The 22,945-nt window shown below is 36.3% G+C and overlaps 1 protein-coding gene across 1 annotated transcript; it reads right to left on the bottom strand.

The window, feature by feature from the left end:
• Positions 1 to 828: 828 nt before the first annotated feature.
• On the bottom strand, positions 829 to 14,668 carry LOC133315706 (chaperone protein dnaJ 1, mitochondrial-like). Its single transcript, XM_061517380.1, has 11 exons — positions 14,516 to 14,668; positions 13,303 to 13,386; positions 13,129 to 13,167; positions 12,820 to 12,930; positions 12,634 to 12,672; positions 12,458 to 12,545; positions 11,652 to 11,716; positions 11,434 to 11,496; positions 11,271 to 11,349; positions 2,757 to 2,836; positions 829 to 915 (listed from the first exon to the last, which is right to left on the bottom strand). Exons 1-11 carry the CDS (start codon positions 14,666 to 14,668, stop codon positions 829 to 831), a joined length of 888 nt encoding a protein of 295 aa, XP_061373364.1.
• Positions 14,669 to 22,945: the final 8,277 nt, after the last annotated feature.

A 22,945-nucleotide genomic window follows, 5' to 3' on the forward strand; every position in this document is an offset into this window, starting at 1 on the left:
TTAAAAATATTGATTAATAAATTAATAAATAAAATATGCAAGAGCAAAGGATCATTATGTGGGTGAGGTACAATCTTTAGGGGTATGTGTCCATTCTCCGTTTGTGAAGATTTTGAAAAATGGTACTGTAAAAACTGCCACAAACATTGGGAAGATTATATGCCTGGGTAATATATCGCTGCTAATCTTTAAACTGTATTTGTATCGGTTGAGTAATTATCTGTTTGTGATACATGTCTTTTTAAATATTTATAGATTTAGTGTTCAAGTCAGAGTTGTAGATAACACAGATTCTGCTTCTTTTTTGCTGTTTGATCGAGACTGTGTTACTTTGTTGGGAATGAGTGCTGCTGAACTGTGCGAGTTGCATTTCAAGAGGGTTTGTATGCTTATTTGGATCAATTAGTTATGCAGTACTATATGAGTTGTGTTGCTATAGCGTGGTCTGTATGTATGCTTTTTTCACAAATATGGTTGTACATATACAAGCAACTGAAAACTAAAATATAATATAATAATATCAAAATCCCTAAATTCGGTTCTCGGCAATACAAGGAATTTCTAATCATAATTATGTTTAAACCCATGACTGCAGCGACTCATCATGGAATTGGATCTATGAAAACCGCAAGGTTATTGACTTAGTTTATTAAAAAATATTGATTAATAAATTAATAAATAAAATATGCAAGAGCAAAGGATCAACAAATTCAATCACCTCCAATGTTAAAGAATTGGGTTCTAAATCATATTACTTAGGCTCTGATAACAAATGTAAGAAATTTCAAAATATGATTATATGAAATTAGAACACCAAGAGATTCAGGCTTACTTCTTGTTGAAGACATGATTCTTGATTTCTTCTTGCTTCTTGTTTGCTCTCTGACGCTCCTGCAAGATCGACAACGATTTACCCTGGTTCACCCAATTTAGGCAATGTCCAGCTTGTTTGTACTATATTCACCTCACCGCCACTCGTTACTAGTCACTCGGTTTACAAGAAAAATATAAATAGGATTAGAAAATCCTAACAGCAGCTATTCATGGGCCCAAGCCCAAACTGCTAAGAAAATTACAATACAACAGAGGCCCACAACAGTACCTAGCCTCTACGGGCCGGGGGGGCGCTTTCCCCCGGACCCCTGCCCGCTCACCTGGGAGCAGGATCCCAGTTGCCTTTCTGTTGACCCCGAGAACTAGGGCCATCATCAACAAGCGAAGTATGAGCCATACCTAACATTCTCCTACTTGGTGAATGCTTTGTGTTTCTTCAATCCCAATGCAGCTGTACACCATTCAAACTTCTCTGAAGTCACTACCTTGGTCAGAAAATCAGCATTCTTGACCTTTGTGTCAACCTTTTCCAGCAATACAACCTTGTCTTCGATCTTCTCTCTGATGAAGTGATACTGTATGCCGATATGCTTGGTCCTCGCATGGAAACCTGGGTTCTTAGCCAAGAAAATGGCGCTTTGACTGTCACATCCAATGATCATCTCTCCTTGTGCAAAGCCAAGCTCTTTGCACAACCTCCGTAACCAAATAGCCTCCTTAACAGCATGTGTCAAGGCCATGTACTCAGCCTCTGTAGAAGATAAAGCAATAATGCTCTCCCTCTTACTCATCCAACTGATAGCTCCGCCAAATGAAGAAACAACATATCAACTTGTAGACCTTCTACTATCAATATCACCTCCCCAGTCAGCATCCACAAAGCATCTCAGTTTTAATAATGTCTGTCCCATTGAGCCCTTCACGCCTTCATAGCATAACCCTAGGTCAGACGTACCACGAAGATAATGGAACACACGCTTCACAGCCGTCCAATGCTCCTTTCCTGGCTTGGACATATACCTGCTCAATACTCCCACTGCTTGAGCAATATCAGGTCGAGTACAAATCATGGCATACATCAGACTCCCAACTGCACTAGCATTAGGAACTGATGCCATCTCTTTTTCTTCTTCAGTCTTGGGATACTGGTCAACCGATAACTTAGAACCAGTAGACATGGGAGTCAACACAAGCTTGCAGTCAGTCATCTTGAATTTCTTCAGAATATCCTCTATACACTTTCGCTGACTTAACCATAATCTTCCTTTGTCACGCTCCCTCTTAATCTGCATACCCAATATCACATTTCCAACACCTAGATCTTTCATTTCAAACTGCTTTGCTAGCAGTCCTTTAACAGTGATGATCATCTTCAAACTGTTTCCAACGAGTAACATGTCGTCAACATACAAATTAAGAATAACAAAGTCACCTTCTAACCTTTTCACATAAACACAGTGATAAACATCACAGCGGTCAAAGCCTAGCTGCACCACATAAGTATCGAACTTCATGTACCACATCCTTGGGGACTGCTTCAGGCCATACAGAGATTTATTCAGCTTGTAGACTAGCTCCTCTTTGCCTCTTGCAATGAACCTCTTTGGTTGCTTCATGAAAATAACCTCCTCCAAATCACCATGAAGGAAAACCGTCTTCACATCCAGCTGCTCCACCTCTAGGTCATATGTACCTGCTACAGACAAAATCAGTCTTATGGAATTTAACTTTGCAACAGGTGAAAATACCTCACCATAATCAACCCCTTCTGTCTGTGAATATCCCTTTGCAACCAATCGAGCCTTGTAGCACTCAATCTCCCCATTGGCACCAACCTTCTTCTTGAACACCCACTTGCAACCAATTGCTTTTCGGTCTGCAGGTAGATTCACCAAACTCCAAGTTTGATTTTCATCAGAGACTTCATCTCTTTTCATAGCTTCCTCCCACTGTTTGCCATCCTCCGAGCTCCTAGCTTGTTTTACAGTGCTCGGATCATCACCTGTAATACTAAATGCACAAACATCATCACTAGCACACAGGATATAATTTTTAGGTGTATACCTCTCAGATAATCTTCTTTCCCTCGTGGATCTCCTCAGCACTGGTGCTTCAACCTCATTCTCGGTTTCAGAAAATTCATCCTCTACCTCGTTATATTCAGCAGCTTCAGAATTCAAATTTCCCAATTCAACCTGTGAGTTTACTGTATCCTCTTTCAAACCCACATCCAACTCCACTGTCTGTGACTTTTCAGGAGCTTCAGGAAAAATTTGATTCAACTTAGATTCCCTGAATACAACGTCTCTGTTGTAAGTTACACTTCTAGTATCCGGATTCCACAACTTATAACCTTTGACGCTATCAGAATATGTTTAAACCCATGACTGCAGCGACTTATCATGGAATTGGATCTATGAAAACCGCAAGGTTATTGACTTAGTTTATTAAAAAATATTGATTAATAAATTAATAAATAAAATATGCAAGAGCAAAGGATCAACAAATTCAATCACCTCCAATGTTAAAGAATTGGGTTCTAAATCATATAACTTAGGCTCTGATAACAAATGTAAGAAATTTCAAAATATGATTATATGAAATTAGAACACCAAAAGATTCAGGCTTACTTCTTGTTGAAGACATGATTCTTGATTTCTTCTTGCTTCTTGTTTGCTCTCTGACGCTCCTGCAAGATCGAAAAAACTAGGATCTTCTTCTGCAGTTCACACCACTCCCTAATCACAACTCTAGATAGGGCAAGCTGTGGAGTGACGGTTTTTCTACACACTGTTGTGAATGCAGAGAGACACTAATCAGTTTACAGATATCTAAACCCAAATCAAAAGGATCACTAATTAATTGGGCTTTATACTGCACCCCTATATGGATCATGACTTAGTCCGTTTTTTATTAAAATAAGAAAAACTATAATTGATTGAAGCCCACAATTATTATAAAAATTTCTAACAGTATCTCGATCGAGCCAATAACCGAATCGGATTTAATAACATTGGTTTTTGGAGTTAGAGACTGCATATTGTTATGTCCTCAGTAGTGGTTTAGTATATGTTCCACATGCTCCCGAAGTTGTAACGCAATTTCATGCTCAAATGTATTTGATTGTTGTTTGTGGTGTAACACGTTAATTTTGAGTGAACGATTAAAATTTTGCAAGTGATCTCATAATATGCTGTCAGGTCTATTAAAGTGGTCATTACGTTTTCTGAAATGCAATATACTTTACATGTGAAAATCCTTTTGATGATTTGTATTTGCGATGACAGGAGGGAATGATATGATTTTATTGTGAGTGCCAATCACGAAAAAATGTTATGGCTGTATTGTGTTTTCTTTTTTCTTTTTTCATTTGGAGATTTTGCACCCGGTTCATCAATTTTTTGATTAATATGATCGAGTCAGGTAAGACTATACTGCCGGCAAAACTCTTTCTCATGGTCTTTACGTTGTAAGTGTCAAGCAGGAAAACATCTTATGGATGTATGATTGAGTCTTTTTCTTTTTTCGAGATTTTTTTCACTGGTTTATTGATTATTTAACTAATCCAGTCTAGTTAGGTAGGACTTACAAAAATAACAAAATTCTTCCAATCAAATTTTTATCATAATTACATATTCATAACTCTAACTCTAACTCTAACTCGGGACTTCTAATTCTTAGCACTCATGCATTTACCGTTAGATACACAACATATCTCCTAAATTTGTGAAGTTTGAATGTAAATCCGTTGAATTTCGGGGTCTGGAAATATGAGGAAACTATCAACCTGTGCAGAACGAGTCCTATATTTCTTGGTATATAAATATGGTATAACTCTTCCAAATGCAATAATACAAGAAAAAGAAGAAGAAAGAAAGCAAATCTTGATTAAAACTAATTAAAAGGATATTACAAAGAAAGAAAGATGCAAACACTGCATTTTGACAAAAGAAAAACCAAGAATTTTTACAAGAACCACAACCTCTAAAGCTAATTAAAAGGAAACCATACAAATCCATGGGACACGACAGAGCAACAGTCTCCAAGAAATCCCAAACAGCTAGCTTACTACAAAGAAAAGTAACTGAACTAGAACAATACAAAAAATTAAGAGACAAGCTAGCCACAACCTCTGAAACTAAGTACAAGAATGCAAAAAACAGCTAGCGTACGTTATGTATGTTTACTTATACCCCTTAATTTGATCTGTTACATTAATTATTGTTCTGCATGTTGTGGTTGTAAACCAAGTCTAGCGAATCCAAGAGGTGAACAGAATATCTACCGTTGTTTAGCATGCTGAGGTTGTAACCCAATTCCAGACGATATCGGATATTGCTGTTTAGCATGCTGAGGTTGTAACCCAATTCCAGACGAGATCGGATATTGCTGTTTTGCATGTTGTGGTTGTAACCCAATTCAGCATGAGATCGGATATTGCTTCTTAGCATGTTTTTGTTTTGGTTGTAAAACAACTCACCACGAGATCGGATATTGCTTCTAATTTGCATGTTGTGGTTGTAACCCAATTCCGCACGAGATCGGATATTGCTGCTTTGTATGTTGTGGTTGAATGAATCTAAGACCAAAACGTCGCCGTCCAAAAGCTTCCCCTGACGTTGAGCATTCAAAACCAGAGTCTCTATTGAGAAAGAAGTAGCCATTCTTGGCATGCAAACAGATAGATGTACAGAGAGAGACAGAGAGAGATATGTATGTAGAAAGAGAAGAGAAAGTTTACTTGTGAGGAGATGAAGTGGTGTGGTATAATTTATAGAATTTGCACCTCACTTAATTAGTCACTTGTTGTTCTGCGTTGATTAGCTGGATTTATTAAATCTAAGATTGAAATTTGATTTTGATTTTGATTTGATTTGATTTGCGTCATAAAGTTATTCTGTTTTTTTATTACCGTTTCAATTATTACAGCTTTTAGGTTTCTTTATTGAAAATTACATGTTTATAAAAAGCTTGCATTTATTACATGCGCTTATTGTATTTATTCTTCATGATTTTCTTTCCTTTTTGTTTGTTTTTTTAATTTTAATGACCTTCATTATTTCCATTAAATGGACATCTGAGGTATGCTCCTGTTAGCACTAAATTATTTATATAATTATTGCATTATTTTATATTATTTTATATCTTTTTGGGTTGACAATTACACGAAAATAGGCTGAAAGAATATGAAATATAGCCCAATTCCAATAAAGGAAGTAACCAAGCCCAAGTTAATTTAATTTTTGCTGATAATTGTAATTATTCATATTTTTTAGGTATTTTTGGAAGAAGGCACATGGATCAAATTTTTTGGAAGAGGGGACAATTCAGAAGCATTGGTTGACAAGAAGATAGACGGCTATTAGCTTTTAGAATTTTTTAGTTTTTAGTTCCTTTTGTGGGTTGTAAAAAATACACAGTTTTAGATTTAGAATTTTTCAATCTTCGTTGTTTTTTTTAGAAAACTTTGAGTGTTGTTAGATTCTGTTTGTTGAAAGCTCAATGTGCTTTTCATTTCTTCTTGAACTCGAAGTGCAATGACGAAGCATCTTCGCTGGAAGGAAGAATCAATGGTGCATGCAAGTGAAGTTTAATATTTTTGTTCCTCGTTTAGGGATCGAAACATTGGTTTGTACGATTAACCTTGATCTTTAATTTTGAATGCATGTTTCTTTTTCTGATATCTCTTATTTGTTGTTTTTAAAAATGGGTTTCTAATTCCTTTCTTTTTCTGGGTTTGTCAAAATGATTGGGTGAAATTTTTGATGTGCATTGTTATTGTTTCTTTTATTTCATTCGTTTGATACTTTCATTTTTTCACTTAAGAAATCCATGGGAATGGGACTTGAGTATTTCAACAAAAGGGAATTGGGAAATGGACTTTTGTTAAGTGTTAAATGAACCCTTTTGTTTAGGAATAATCGGTGTATTCTGATACAAATTTCTATAAAGATTCAAGAAACTTTGGGAAAAGTCTTTCTTGAACCTTATTGTTGAATCTGGAAAGCTTCAGCTAAAATTGCCGTAATAACTCATAAATTAAAATAAACATGCTATAGCAATGTACGAATTTGCAGTAATGCAAATAACTTTTGTCATCAATGAATTGAGATATACTCAGAAGCTTTTAATATTGATAAATCAATTCTTTACTTTTTAGATCAATTTTAATGATTAATAAAAACTATACAAAAATTTCTTGTTATAAAAATAATTAAATTTCAATTCAAGAATCTTTATATCAGAAAAATACAAAGAAAAATAATTCAACCTGTTCCCTAAGGACGATAACTCTTTCTTCGGAAATTACTACCCAACAGCTCCAGGCCTCCAGCAACATTATATATTTTAGGCAATACTTTAAATTAAATAATAAAAAAAAGCTCTTGCAATGGCTGAGGGTGCTCCTCCTCCATGGCTCAATTTTTTTTATTCTTTAATTTTTTTATTTATTTTGAATTTTTTCCAACTCTTCACAGATCTTTTGAATCACATTAAAACTTCTTTGTTAGTCATCGATTCAATCTTATTAATTTATAAAATTTATGTTGTTCTTCAGATCTAAATTTTTTTGTGATTTTTCAATCCATTGACACTGGTAATTTGATAGAAACTGATTCAGAAGGAGAAAATTTATATTACAATAATAAAAACAGAGACTAATGTATATTGACGATGATTTCAAATGCTGTGGTAATTGATTTCAAATGCTTCCGCACCGTTCACCTGGGCAGAGATTAACGATAAAGGGGAAAAATTAGGTATATGGCAGAGGAAGAGAGAAAGGGGAGGAGAGAGAAAGGGTATGGGAGAAAGTGAGAAGAAAAAAAGGGAAAAAAAGATTTATTTTATATCACAAATATGGATTGTTGGATGAGATAGTAATCGAACGGTAACGAAAGGAGTAGGCAAAAGTAGGTAAAATAAGAGTAGGCACAATAACCTATCCCTACTTTAAATTAAATAATAAAAAAAAGCTCTTGCAATGGCTGAGGGTGCTCCTCCTCCATGGCTTATGAATATGCTGGCAATACCGCTGTTTTATTATTTTGTTCTTTGCCTTGTCATTAATTGGCATATAATGGGTAACACATTTGTTATTGGAAAAAAAAAATTAGCTACCCATGCCATAGTAGTAGGAGTGTAAATGGGCTAAGCCGTCCTACAAGGGCCTACGGCCTAGCCTATATTAGGTTAGACTTGAATTATTACTAATAGTAAAATAGAACAGGCTCAAAATTTTAAAAAAACTTATTTAGAAAATAGGTCATAGGCTTTTTTGTACATGTCGGGCCTATAAGCCTCAGGCCGACCTATATCCTATTATTTATTTTAAATAAAATAAATAAAAATTTTAATTTAATAATTTTGAATAAAAAAATATTATTTTAATTATTCATTTAATTGTTGAATTTTTAGCCTTGGATGTCTCTTTGCGAAAGAAGTGGTTGCTGATAAAGCTTCGTCCATAATAGCTGCCATGAATATATATATATATATATATATATATATATATAAGTTTGCCCATGGACTATTTTATGCTTTTTGAACTATACTGAATTTTTCAGTGTCTGGGTTTTCCTTTTTATAGTGTCAGGCAAAAAGCCAATTGTCTAAAAACAAAGAACAGTGAACTGTTATAAAGCACAATATGTGTCTACATGACACAAGACGTGTCATGTAATGTTACTTACATTTCCTTTGAATGTTTTAAGCCTATAATTTCAGTTACTTACAGATAGAATTCTTATAGGACATATATTGCATTGATATATATTTTTCTATAGTGCAACTTAAAACTATTTTAAAGGAGAGTTTTGTCGTCCCTGTTATCTTGTCTATCTCGATTTTATGATGCAACTTAAAGCTGCTTTATGTTGGAAATCGACAACACACAAACCGAAAATGGAAAAGAAAAAGAGAGAGAGAGAGAGAATAGACACAGCGATTTACCCTGGTTCACCCAATTTAGGCTACGTCCAGCTTGTCTGTACTATATTCACCTCACCACCACTCTTTACTAGTCACTCGGTTTACAAGAAAAATATAAATAAGATTAGAAAATTCTAACAGCAGCTATTCATGGCCCAAGCCCAAACTGCTAAGAAAATTACAATACAACAGAGCCCCACAATAGTACCTAGCCTCTACGGGCCGGGGAACGCTTCCCCCCGGACCCCTGCCCGCTCACCTGGGAGCAAGATCCCAGTTGCCTTTCTGCTGACCTCGACAACAAGGGTCATCATCAACATGCGAAGTATGAGCTATACCCAACATTCTCCTACTTGGTGAATGCTTTGCATGTTTCTTCAATCCCAATGCAGCTGTACAGCATTCAAACTTCTCTGAAGTCACTACCTTGGTCAGAAAATCAGAATTGTTGACCTTTGTGTCAACCTTTTCCAGCAATACAACCTTGTCTTCAATCTTCTCTCTGATGAAGTGATACTGTATGCCGATATGCTTGGTCCTCGCATGGAAACCTGGTTTCTTAGCCAAGAAAATGGCGCTTTGACTGTCACACCCAACGATCATCTCTCCTTATGCAAAGCCAAGCTCTTTGTGAAAGAAACTGACCTTGAAGGTCGAGGCATGTGAGAGGGAAAAACAAAATTTTTCGAGCGGAATAACACATACATATCAAGAAACATGCTTTAGGGCATGGATGTTACCTTGTTTGCTTTTCAAAACTGGAGGATGATCAAGATGAGGCTTGAAGATGCAAGCCCTCTAATGTTGATCCACACCACCCTTTGTCAAGACGGAAGAACTCTTCTTCAAGGCCACCAACGAAAACACCAATGGAGGCATGCTATGCGCCCAATGTGTGAAGGAGGAGGCTAGGTCAAGGTGTTTAGAAGAGTGAATATTCAGCAAGAATAGACACAAAAGTGGCGTATGGTTTTCTTTGAAAAAGGCTAGGTTATTTCGAAACTCTCTTAAGAAAAACCTCACAAAAGGAACCCACAAGGAGATGAGAGAATGAGTTAATTAAAATCTAATTTTCTTCACTCAAATAAGGCCCTATATATAGCGCACACTAGGGGGATGAGTGAAGTTGTTGCAAAATTCAAATCTTGTCAACAACCTCCTCTCAGATCCTCATGATATCAAGTGAATATCTCAACAAGAATCTGACTCAACAACCATCATATGGCCAGCCATATGGTGCGCCCCACTTGGCCTCATAACAGTCCAGATACATTGAACAGTTGCATTCAAACTTGAACCAACTGTCTCACTTATTCTCTCAACAAACCAAATCTGACTGGAGCTCATTTGGTTGATCCTATGACCATCATCAGATACCTTAATCAGCGCCCCATATCCTCACTAGAAGATTCTCAAAGATCTCCTCTTGATATTTGGGATTTGTTCCAACAAGATCTTATCTTATCCTTTTGTTATGAAACAACTTTTCATAGCCAATTCAAATTCGAATTCAAACATTTGAATTCAAACGTTCAAATATTCAAATTCAAATTTCAAATTCAAAATTCAAATTCAAATTCAAAATTCAAAATTCAAAATTCAAAATTTCAAATTTCAAATTCAAATTTCAAATTTCAAATTTCAAATTCAAAATTCAAAATTCAAATTTCAAAATTCAAATTCAAAATTCAAAATTCAAATTTCAAATTTCAAATTTCAAATTCAAAATTCAAAATTTAAACATTTGATAATTAATTTAACTAATTAAATTAATTAGTAATGTCTTGGACCATCCAAGCCCATTAACTAACCATGCGCCCTTTTTTCCTTTTGGTGGGCTTCCAAACTTCTTCTTGGGCTAACAACCATTATTAGGCCCAATACCTTTAATGCTATATTGTCATGACAATAAGGTGTTAGTGTGTGACCCATTAGGCCCAACATAGCCACTGACATAAATGGGCTTGGGCCCAATAAGCCAACAACCCATCTAATGACAACACAGAGCACTAGCAATGATTTGTTGCCCCAGAGCTAGTTAGGTTAATGACATAATCATCCTATTACACATATTTGGTTGCCGTATGTATTTCCTTTAGTTTTGGTTACCTTCCCATAAAACCTAGGGTAAGGAAACGTATCAACCCTTGCGGTTTAGGGTAAGCTTTATTCGAAATAGGGAATCTTCAATTTACTGACTCTAAAGGCAGATCATCTCATGATCTCTTTTACTATGCATAGATTCCCGAGTCCCTGTAAATGTCATCCCGATTTCTCCGGTTTACAGATAACCTAATCTCTCACAGAGATCTGACAAATTCCTTCAGCTTATCACCCTAGCCCTGTGCTCTTTCAGGACAAGCCCAACAATATACCTATGAGTCTCCATGTTTCAGGCAGACGAGGTATACAGTCAAAGCATGCCTTCTAGAACACAGTCTAGGTAATAACTTCTGGTCTAAGGAAAGACATACCCAAATATAAAGAGACTACTCTAATGATACTCTCTGTGAGATTTCCTGATGGTATTGTAACTTTAATCCCTTTAACCACCCCAGATCCTCTACATGACATACAAAAGTCCTGTACAAAATAGATAAACTAAATACAATTTTTTACAGAGAAAGCAACCTCACAAGATTACTTAACGTGAGATTTATAAAAGACCTTAATTATACGGCCTGATCCTTTACAAGTAATGCATGTTGAAGTAAATGGAGGGATTGTAACCTGGTAGAAAATCACCACAACCAAGAATAAAAAAATATATTAATAACTGATAACTCCAATACCTCAAAAAGAAATTGTCTCATGCATGGCTCACATCTTGCTTTAAAATATTTATGCCATATTAACAATCAACATTGGTCTTTGAAGGCACTTACTCGACCTGAGCCCCTGCATGTTGGACAAACTTTAGGGTTGGCATCTTGCGGATAGCCCCGCCCATCTGGATTAATATAACGAAAATGATTAACATCAAATGGGATTATCATTGTGTCAAGGGGAACAACATACATACTGGCTCACTTCACTACAAACTGATGTTACGAGGGACAACATTTTACACATCCAGCAGTACATACTTTTGATTATTTCCTCAAAACAGTTCTGCAGCTTATAGAAATTTTTGTTATAGCCACAGATTAACAAGCAATAAATATAAGTAAACCTTGTCCAATGAATTATGTTCATTAGTAATAATTTTCTTCAATTAGGCAAGGGCGAGGGGGGAGGCAGGAAGAGGCTACCCTAGTGTAAATGAAGCCACAGGTCACGCCTAGGTTCTATCATTCAAAACTAGGGTTCATCCATAAGATTTCTCCATGTATGATTCCAATCTAACAGGATTGCATTACTGCTGGTTGCTAATAAGCCTATCTTTTGCTACTTTCATACATAGATGGGAAAATGTAAAACTTCAATACAATAAAATATAGATTTTGTTTAATCCCAATCACCCTCCCCACAAAAAAGAAAGTTCTCACATAAAGTTCTTATTACAATGCAACATACACAAGATTCTACACTAAACTTCGTTCGCAATCGAAATGGATTCTTATGCAGACAATATTTAACCATTTCCTAATGTAATAATAACATATGGAAATAACTAATATACAACTCCAGTATTGACACATATTTCTCCCCAGGGCTTCCCTAATTCCCATAACATGTTAACTTTACTCACTGCAATAATCACAGGGAATTAACGCATCAAACGACACATGTTTGGTGCATCCTCTTGCAGCTTCTGAGAAAGTAAGAGTCAACTCCACCTATTAACAAAGCAATAAGCAAATGGTTAAGCTTGAAAAAGTAGGAACATGTTTCAAACAACAACAGAGAAACAAGGGTTAAGCTGACCTCTATATTTGACGAGAATTGAGTTGCTTCTTCAAATATCTGTCCAGATCAAGAATGTTATGAGATTTCCTAAGAGAATAATTATATGAAATCAATAAAAATGAAGAATGCATACATATATATATATATATATATATATAAAATCAATTCATAAAAGTAAACAATAAGTTTGAGACCAAAATTTACCTCAGAGAACACTTTATGAAATGAATCAGAAAAATGAGAACGATAAGCATTTCTAAACCTTTCTGCATCATCATCACCGTATTCAATGTTCTCTGAACCACGATTACGCATCTTCAGTTGAAAAAGTCATTCATCGTAGAAAATGATGGAAAATAGTTAGTCAATTCAACATCCTATTTAAGAGTGAAGGCTATGAATTAAAGAAATTTTGACCATCTTTACTCAACTTGAAGCTCCTCACCAACCCAACTTAGAGTAACAATTATACCAAATTTGAAATTTTAATAGCATATAGGAAGACCAAAATACCTTGTCATACTCTGCCCTTTTTTTAGAGTCTCTCAATGTCTGAAATTACATAGCAAAAAGGCCAGTTAAAATATCATTCAGTTAATTAATTAGTTTAGACACTAACCAGCCTAGGCAGAAGAAGTGAAGGCTAAAAATGTCAGAAAAAGATGAGATTAATAGATTAATAAAGACCTCATATTCTTCTCTTATATCAAGAAATTTCCTCTTCGAAGATGGATTATTCTTACTTGCATCTGGATGGTACTTTTTAGCAAGCTGCACAAGAGACAAAAGTGTGTCATAATGCAGTATTAGCCAGAAGAAGACCTTTGATTTTCAAATATTGTTGTCAAAGGAGTATGATGACAGAATATATCAAGATTGCAAGCCAAAATGCCCAGGCATACTGTTTTTAGTATGCTCTACGCCCCAAAAGTAGTCATATTAGATTAAACTGCACAAACAAAACTTCTATAAGTAATACCACTTTGACAATATTGTGGGAAATTGTTAAGCATTCACATATTACGTTTTGTGACTTTGAGTAACTATCTTTTGGAAAAAAGAAGAATTCATTATGATGAAGAGAATATAATTACTATGAAGTTGGAAGATAATGGATCCTGATTAAGATAAATGGGAAAAAACTAAAAAAAAATAAAATAAAAAATTATTCCCAAATAGAAGTCAGTCGCTAATCGTATCCCAAATTAGCTGTTGTGACTTTTACTATTTCACAACTAGAAGTTATGTGACAACATCTCATCCTATCATCTAAAGATGAAACTACCTCTCCTATCATTGTCTTTACACTTCACATCATTCAAAAATTATTCCCAGTTGTTGTATCTCTCTGCATGCACGAGATTTCAACTCCAAAATTCAAAGTGATAATGAATCGATTAATCAGCAGCGAGATTAATGCTGATTATGCACAAAAATGTAAATCAACAAGAACAAGGGTCAGCTTGGTTAAGGCACAAACAGAAGAAGAAAAATATATGCTTGCTTAGTACGAGAGTAAAGATGAAGAAACAAAAACGAGAATGGTTAAGGTTTTACATTCCATCCACAGTAAGGTTTTCCTCTCTTAAATGAGATGAAAATGAAGCAAAAACTAGAGTAAAAATATAGTGCTATATTAAACAGAATAACTTTATGATTTCCCTACCTCATAGTGATACTAAATAAATGAGACAACTGCGACTATGAATAGACCATTTAATTTGTCATTGTTGTCACTCCTACCAAGCACGAAGCAATTGGGAATGGAATTTCATCAATCATATTAAAAATGTTCAAGGTGAAAATTGAATTATCCCCATTCCCCAAATGTTGCAATTTTTCAATTAACTCCATCATTACTCTACTCTAACAAGAACAGCTTTGATCAATAGTCACGCACCAAGTGAAATGCCTTCTTTATCTCATCCTGACTGGCAGTTTCAGGAACACCAAGAACTCGATAATAGTCTCGTTCAGCAGCAGAAGAAAATGATGGAACAACAAAAGCATAAAAAGGAAACCAAATGAAAATCTTATCATAGCTGGATATCATTGATAACTTGAAACAAGGTGGTTCATGTTTGACTCAAAACCTGTGGCATGAATATAACGATATCTCAATGGTGTTCTAGGAATTGGAGACTCCTCCGTTTTTGTAAAAAAACTGCAATTCACCAAAGCTGGAAGAACATTTAATTTAACCCAAAACAAGCAACAACAAAAAATCAGAAAAATGGAAATAATAATTAAGATGCAAAAAAGAATGAGAAGTTGGCAACGTGCCTCGTGCGAGTAACAAGGATTGGGAAGACGACAAGAATTTGGTGAACGAATCTCCTTTATCGATTGAGGCCACAGACGAAAGCAAATGGCGCCGATACTGCATTGGAAGAATTGGTGATGAGAACAAGGATAATTGAGAAAATGGAACAATAATTTTGAATGATTTTGGAATTCTTGTTGATTCACTCACTGGCGTTAACCACGTGAACCTTCTCATTTGAGTTAAATGTTCGTGATAGCTGCAAAATTGATAGGGATGAAAGCTTTGAGGTTCCGGTGGATCTAAGGGTTTTAACACATTGGGGTTTAGGTTGGGGCTTAAGAATGTTCTCACGCAGCAGTTTTAGTCCACACCTGGCCAGCTGCGTAAATAGATTGGCGGGCCTACCTTAAATCTGAGCTAGTCGGCTCTATTTGCCTTTTACTTTCAGAAAATTTATTTAAAGAATGAGAAATATTTTTCTCATGTTGTATTGTATGAGACAAATTATCTCATGCAACACATAAAAAAGTGGGTAGGATTCATTTTTTTTCTTTCTCTTTCTTTTTCTCAGTAGGTCTCACTCACTTTTTTGTGTGTTGGAAGAGACAATTTGTCTCATGCAACATGAGAAAAAATATTCCCCTTAAAAAATATGTCATAAATCCACTTAAATCTGGTCTAAAAACCTATATGCTAGCTTTTTGAATTTTTTTAATAATATAATATATTTATTATATATATTATTCACTTAAAGACATTTTATGTCTTATGAGATCATGATTTATAACTCTAATTTGTAAAGTAATAGGATTGATGTTATTTTAAAAATAATAAAAATTTATTTAAAAAATAATATTAAATTAAATTAGTAAAAAAATGCAAATATATATATATATATATTCATATTTGCAGCCTTGCAGGTACAGTGTCATGCAACTACTACAGACAAGATAAATGGTGTGCATGACAACCATTTCATTCCCTACTATTGTGTTTGATAACACAACAAATAATATAATAAAAAATAATTCCTATTAAATATAAAAAAATTTCAGATCATCACTTTCATTTCCATGTTGTATGGTTGTGGTGGTGGTGGTGGTGGTGGCGACAGCGGTACGGTAGTGGTGGTGGCAGTGACGTGGTGATGATAGTGGTGACGATTGTGACGGTAGTGGTGGGGATGGTGGTGGTAATGGCGGGGATGGTGGAGGTGGAGGTGACGGCAGTGGCTGCACCAATGGTGGTGGGGATGGTGGTTGGTGGCAGCGGCCACAATGGTAGCGGTGGCATGGTGATGGTTCAGATCATCACTTTCATTTCCATGTTGTGTGGTTGTGGTGGTGGTGGCGACAGCGGTACGGTAGTGGCAGTGACGTGGTGATGATAGTGGTGACGATTGTGACGGTAGTGGTGGGGATGGTGGTGGTAATGGCGGGGATGGTGGAGGTGGAGGTGACGGCAGTGGCTGTACCAATGGTGGTGGGGATGGTGGTTGGTGGCAGCGGCCACAATGGTAGCGGTGGCATAATGATGGTGGTTGTGATGGCGGTGGCTGCGACGGTGATAGTGGTGGTAGGTGAAGGCATGGCTGAGACGATGGTGGTGGTGGTTGGTGGCGGTGGCGGCGGCGGCGGTAGTGGCTGCGGCAATGGTAGTGGTGGTTGGTGATAGTGGTGGTGATGGTAGCGGTTGCGTCGTGGTGATGGTAGTAGTGGCAGTGGCAGTGGCGTGGTGATGGCGATGGTGGCGGACGCGGTGACGACGATGATGGTGGTGGTGACGGTGACAGTGATAGTGGTGATGGTGATGGTGATGGCGGCGTGGTAATTGTGGTGGTGGTGACGGTGGCATGGTAATAGTGATGGGTGGATGTGGTGGTAATGGTGGCGGTGGCATCGTGGTAGTGGGGGGAGGTGACGACGGCACTAGTGGTACGACTGCGGCGGCGACGATCGTGGCGGTGGTCATGTCGGGATGATGGTGGTGGTGGTGGTGATGGTAGAGGTGGAGAGTGATTGAGAGAGATAAGTGTTTCTCGTTTTGTGCCTGGGAACAAATAAATAGAAACTTTCTGATTCTTTTTTTTGTTCCCTTGCACAAAAATTAAACCAGTTTATCCCGGGAACAAAAAAATAAACTGGTTTTACTAAACGAGTTTTCTATCCATTTTTCCCGGGAACATAAATTAAAAAAAAAATGATTCCGAACAGGTTATCATGCATACCCAAAGTCATTAAATATTTTGTCTCTTCAACTTTTATTACTAATATTTAACTTGTCTTTTCTTTGTAGGAAAAAAAATTAGTCCTCTTGCATGATGAATCCAAAGCCCATACACACACAATATATATATATATAGGGGTAGGATCTCTTGACACCGATGTTAAACTTGTGTGTGTTAGGAAAATTTTCAATGAAAAAACATTGGTTACAAGTGTTGCTGATGTTAATGTTAAAGTGTTGCATGAAAAAACATCATGTGTTCCTTAACTCTCTCATTTTGATAAATTTATTCTATAATGATTGAAACTGTTGATATTCCTTGTAAATAGAATAGGAAACATATTATGTGCTTGCTGTATTTGGTTTAGTCAATCCCTGAAACTACGGAATTTAATTGTGTATACTGTAATTATAAATTCATGAGGTTTAGAGAGGATTCCTCTCAAGTCATTCATATGAGAAGATCACTTATTCAGGTCTTAAAAAAGAGAGGAGGGATTTTGGGGTGGGGGGGTGGGATGCCAAACTTCTGTGTCATTCGAAATTCAATTTCATAGTGGAACAAAAAGACTATACTGATGAGGTTGACTCAACTGACAATATCAAACAGAGTCGATAACAAGGTCTCAGGTTCAAGTCCTATTAGTGAACTTTCTTTGGTAAGTCATCTATAAGTATCATTGTGATCCCTTACTAAAGCTTGTAGCATGCCCTCATCTTGAAATGGACCAACCTTGGCCCCTCTAAACTTTTCTTTACTTAAAAAACAATTATACTAACAAAGTAAATCTTAGCTTACTGCTTACTTTTACTTGCATCTTCCCCGATAAAGTAGGCACCTCAACTTTGCCACCTAGAATAGCCTGAAAAAGTTAAAACATTACGCTACATTGGAAGAATGGCGCCGATACTGCTTTGGAAGAATTGGTGATGAGAACAAGGATAATTGAGAAAATGGAACAATAATTTTGAATGATTTTGGAATTCTTGTTGATTCACTCACTGGCGTTAACCACGTGAACCTTCTCATTTGAGTTAAATGTTCGTGATAGCTGCAAAATTGATAGGGATGAAAGCTTTGAGGTTCCGGTGGATCTAAGGGTTTTAACACATTGGGGTTTAGGTTGGGGCTTAAGAATGTTCTCACGCTGCCGTTTTAGTCCACACCTGGCCAGCTGCGTAAATAGATTGGCGGGCCTACCTTAAATCTGAGCTGGTCGGCTCTATTTGCCTTTTACTTTCAGAAAATTTATTTAAAAAATGAGAAATATTTTTCTCATGTTGTATGAGACAAATTATCTCATGCAACACATAAAAAAGTGGGTAGGATTCATTTTTTTCTTTCTCTTTCTTTTTCTCAGTAGGTCTCACTCACTTTTTTGTGTGTTGGATGAGACAATTTGTCTCATGCTATATATATATATATATATATATTCATATTTGCAGCCTTGCAGGTACAGTGTCATGCAACTACTACAGACAAGATAAATGGTGTGCATGACAACCATTTCATTCCCTACCATTGTGTTTGATAATTGTGTTTGATAATTGTGTTTGATAACACAACAAATAATATAATAAAAAATAATTCCTATTAAATATAAAAAAATTCGGATCATCACTTTCATTTTCATGTTGTGTGGTTGTGGTGGTGGTGGTGGTGGTGGTGGTGGCGACAACAGTACGGTAGTGGTGGTGGCAGTGACGTGGTGATGATAGTGGTAGTGGTTGTGACGGTAGTGGTGGGGATGATGGTGGTAACGACGGGGATGGTGGAGGTGGAGGTGACGGCAGTGGCTGCGCCAATGGTGGTGGGGATGGTGGTTGGTGGCAGCGGCCACAATGGTAGCGGTGGCATGGTGATGGTGGTTGTGATGGCATCATGGTGGTGATGGCAGTGGCTGCGACGGTGGTGGTGGTGGTAGGTGACAGTGGTGGTGGTGGTGGTGAAGGCATGGCTGAGACGATGGTGGTGGTGGTTGGTGGCGGTGGCGGTAATGGCGGCCGCAATGGTAGTGGTGGTTGGTGACAGTGGTGGTGATGGTAGCGGTTGCGTCGTGGTGATGGTAGTAGTGGCAGTGGCAGTGGCAGTGGCGTGGTGATGGCGATGGTGGCGGAGGCGGTGACGACGATGATGGTGGTGGTGACGGTGACAGTGATAGTGGTGATGGTGATGGTGATGGCGGCGTGGTAATTGTGGTGGTGGTGACAGTGCCATGGTAGCAGTGATGGGTGGATGTGGTGGTAATGGTTGCGGTGGCATCGTGGTAGTGGGGGGAGGTGACGACGGCACTAGTGGTACGACTGCGGCGGCGACGATGGTGGCGGTGGTCATGTCGGGATGATGGTGGTGGTGGTGGTGGTGATGGTAGAGGTGGAGAGTGATTGAGAGAGATAAGTGTTTCTCGTTTTGTGCCTGGGAACAAATAAATAGAAACTTTCTGATTCTTTTTTCTGTTCCCTTGCACAAAAATTAAACCAGTTTATCCCGGGAACAAAAAAATAAACCGGTTTTACTAAACGAGTTTTCTATCCATTTTTCCCGGGAACATAAATTAAAAAAAAAATGATTCCGAACAGGTTATCATGCATGCCCAAAGTCATTAAATATTGTGTCTCTTCAACTTTTTTTATTAATATTTAACTTGACTTTTCTTTGTAGGAAAAAAAATTAGTCTTCTTGCATGATGAATCCAAAGCCCATACACAATATATATATATATATATAAGGGTAGGATCTCTTGACACCGATATTAAACTTGTGTGTGTTAGGAAAATTTTCAATGAAAAAACATTTGTTAAAAGTGTTGCTGATGTTAATGTTAAAGTGTTGCATGAAAAAACATCATGTGTTCCTTAACTCTCTCATTTTGATAAATTTTTTCTATAATGATTGAAACTGTTGATATTCCTTGTAAATAGAATAGGAAACAGATTATGTGCTTGTTGTATTTAGTTTAGTCAATCCCTGAAACTACGGAATTTAATTGTGTATACTGTAATTATAAATTCATGAGGTTTAGAGAGGATTCCTCTCAAGTCATTCATATGAGAAGATCACTTATTCAGGTCTTAAAAAAGAGAGGAGGGATTTGGGGGGTGGGATGCTAAACTTCTGTGTCATTCGAAATTCAATTTCATAGTGGAACAAAAAGACTATACTGATGAGGTTGACTCAACTGACAATATCAAATAGAGTCGATAACAAGGTCTCAGGTTCAAGTCCTATTAGTGGACTTTCTTTGGTAAGTCATCTATAAGTATCATTGTGATCCCTTACTAAAGCTTGTAGCATGCCCTCATCTTGAAATGGACCAACCTTGGCCCCTCTAAACTTTTCTTTAATTAAAAAACAATTATACTAACAAAGTAAATCTTAGCTTACTGCTTACTTTTACTTGCATCTTCCCCGATAAAGTAGGCACCTCAACTTTGCCACCTAGAATAGCCTGAAAAAGTTAAAACATTACGCTACATTGGAAGAATGGCGCCGATACTGCTTTGGAAGAATTGGTGATGAGAACAAGGATAATTGAGAAAATGGAACAATAATTTTGAATGATTTTGGAATTCTTGTTGATTCACTCACTGGCGTTAACCACGTGAACCTTCTCATTTGAGTTAAAGGCTTGTGATAGCTGCAAAATTGATAGGGATGAAAGCTTTGAGGTTCCAGTGGATCTCAGGGTTTTAACACATTGGGGTTTAGGTTTGGGCTTAAGAATGTTATAATGCAGTCGTTTTAGTCCACACCTGCTAGCCAGCTGCGTAAATAGACTGGCGGGCCTACCTTAAATCTGATCTGGTCGGCTCTATTTTCCTTTTACTTTCAGAAAATTTATTTAAAAAATGGGAAATATTTTTCTCATGTTGCATGAGAAAAATTATCTCATGCAACATATAAAAAAGTCGGTAGGACTCATTTTTTTCTCTCTCTTTTTCTCAGTAGGTCTCACTCACTTTTGTGTAGGGCTGTGCATGGGTTAGGTCGGGTCAGGTTTTTGTGCCGACCCGACCCGACCCGACTTGCTTTTATGGGTCAGGTATTTTGACCCGACCCAGTTTATTTAATCCAAGTCAGGTTTGACCCGATTTGAATATTTCTTGAACTGGTTCAGAACTGGATCAGGACTGACCTGAATTGGTTTTTAAAGTGGGTCTGACTTGGTTTCAAAATTTGGTCAAATCCGACCTGACCCACTTTTGACTTGGTTTCAAAACTTATTTTTTTTTATAGTTATTGATTTAATTTTCAAACTCGTGAATTTAATTATTTATTTATTTTAAAATATATAAATTATATAATAAATTTAATATTTGTTGAATAAATAAAGGAATGTAAAATTTGTAGCAAAAAAGTTATTTAACTTTAAAATCCAAATACCATATTTTATCAAAAAAATCTTAAATGCTAAAAAGTATTTTTTTTAAAAAAATTATATGATCTGCAATTCAAATTAATGAAATTTATATTATCTTAATTAAATTTATATTATCTTAAATGCTAAATTAAACATTGGAATTCAAAGATCAACAACAAATAAAAGCACAAGATAATTTATATAATCTTATAAACTTGCAATCTTTGAAGCAAAGGTTCAAATCCACAATTGCAAATAAGGATGTAAACATATCCAGGTCTCAACGGGTGTTATAAGGCCTTTTCAAGAGTGTTCCTGCTTGAATTAATAGATCATATAACCCCCATTTTGTACCCTTCTCATCCAGATTCCCTGAGTCAAAACCAAATAACCAAATCAGCACCCAAATTTGTAAACGCAAGTGATATATAACTAGCAATATTGTATAATATATAATATCAGATATATCAGCCAATGCCCCCTGTAGAATTGCAATAATAAATTATTATTATTATATATATAACTGTAATATCCTTTTTTTCCTACGTAAAGAAGCTGCCATACAAATTAACAATTATGGTATCTGTATCTCAGAAATCCTGATTTTTTTATTTATTTTTATTTATTTTGTGTGGGTGGTTTGAGTAAATGGTTATTGTTTTATTAACAGAAACGTTACTCAGTTCCAGACCTCATAAAGGCAAACTTTCGTCGCCACCATTTATTTGTCTATTACATATAGATCTCAAATAGAGAATAAAAAATACAATAATAGTATTATATATTATTATTGTCACACCCTGTTACATGTATGCAAATGAAACTATGAAAGTAACTTGTGAAACAGGTATCAAGATGAGCATCAATAGTTCACACATTTATATACACATGGAAGTAGACCGAGGGGATATGTGATCTATCAGATAATGGGAGGAGGAAAACAAAAAGAGCAGATACAGTGAAAACCAGGCACACATGTTCACCTTAATAATATCTGAGCTAGTAAGACAATGTTCATTAAGATCACATGACGCAGAGAAAAAGAAACAGAAAGAGCAGAGAGAGCATTTGACCTTAATTACCAAGTTTGAAGAAGTTCATCATGATGAGCTTTCAACTGAAATTGTACTTTACTAATGTTACCCTGTACATAGGAGTAAAAATTGGAGAGTTCAGATGGTCATCTCCCTTAAGTTTACTATGTTCAATGTTCAATTAAATTTGCTAGCGGTCTAAGAATAAGAGGTCCTAGAGAAAATGCTTATAATAGTTTGAAGCTAACCATTCCTACTCTAAGGTCACTTTGTTTAATTTTTAAGCATTTAAAAATATCAGTAATTCAATTGACATATATATAAATACACACACATAAGTAAAAGATACATACATACATACATGAGTCATTTATGTTGTTTATGCATAGCCTCATTGTCTAGAAATTTGCATTGCAGGTCAGGACTTGACGGGTTTGGCTGGG

Source organism: Gastrolobium bilobum, unplaced genomic scaffold (genome assembly GCF_033153095.1).
Source record: "Gastrolobium bilobum isolate Gb01-03AN ecotype WA unplaced genomic scaffold, APGP_CSIRO_Gbil_v1 utg39160, whole genome shotgun sequence".
NCBI classification, from domain to species: Eukaryota; Viridiplantae; Streptophyta; class Magnoliopsida; order Fabales; family Fabaceae; genus Gastrolobium; species Gastrolobium bilobum.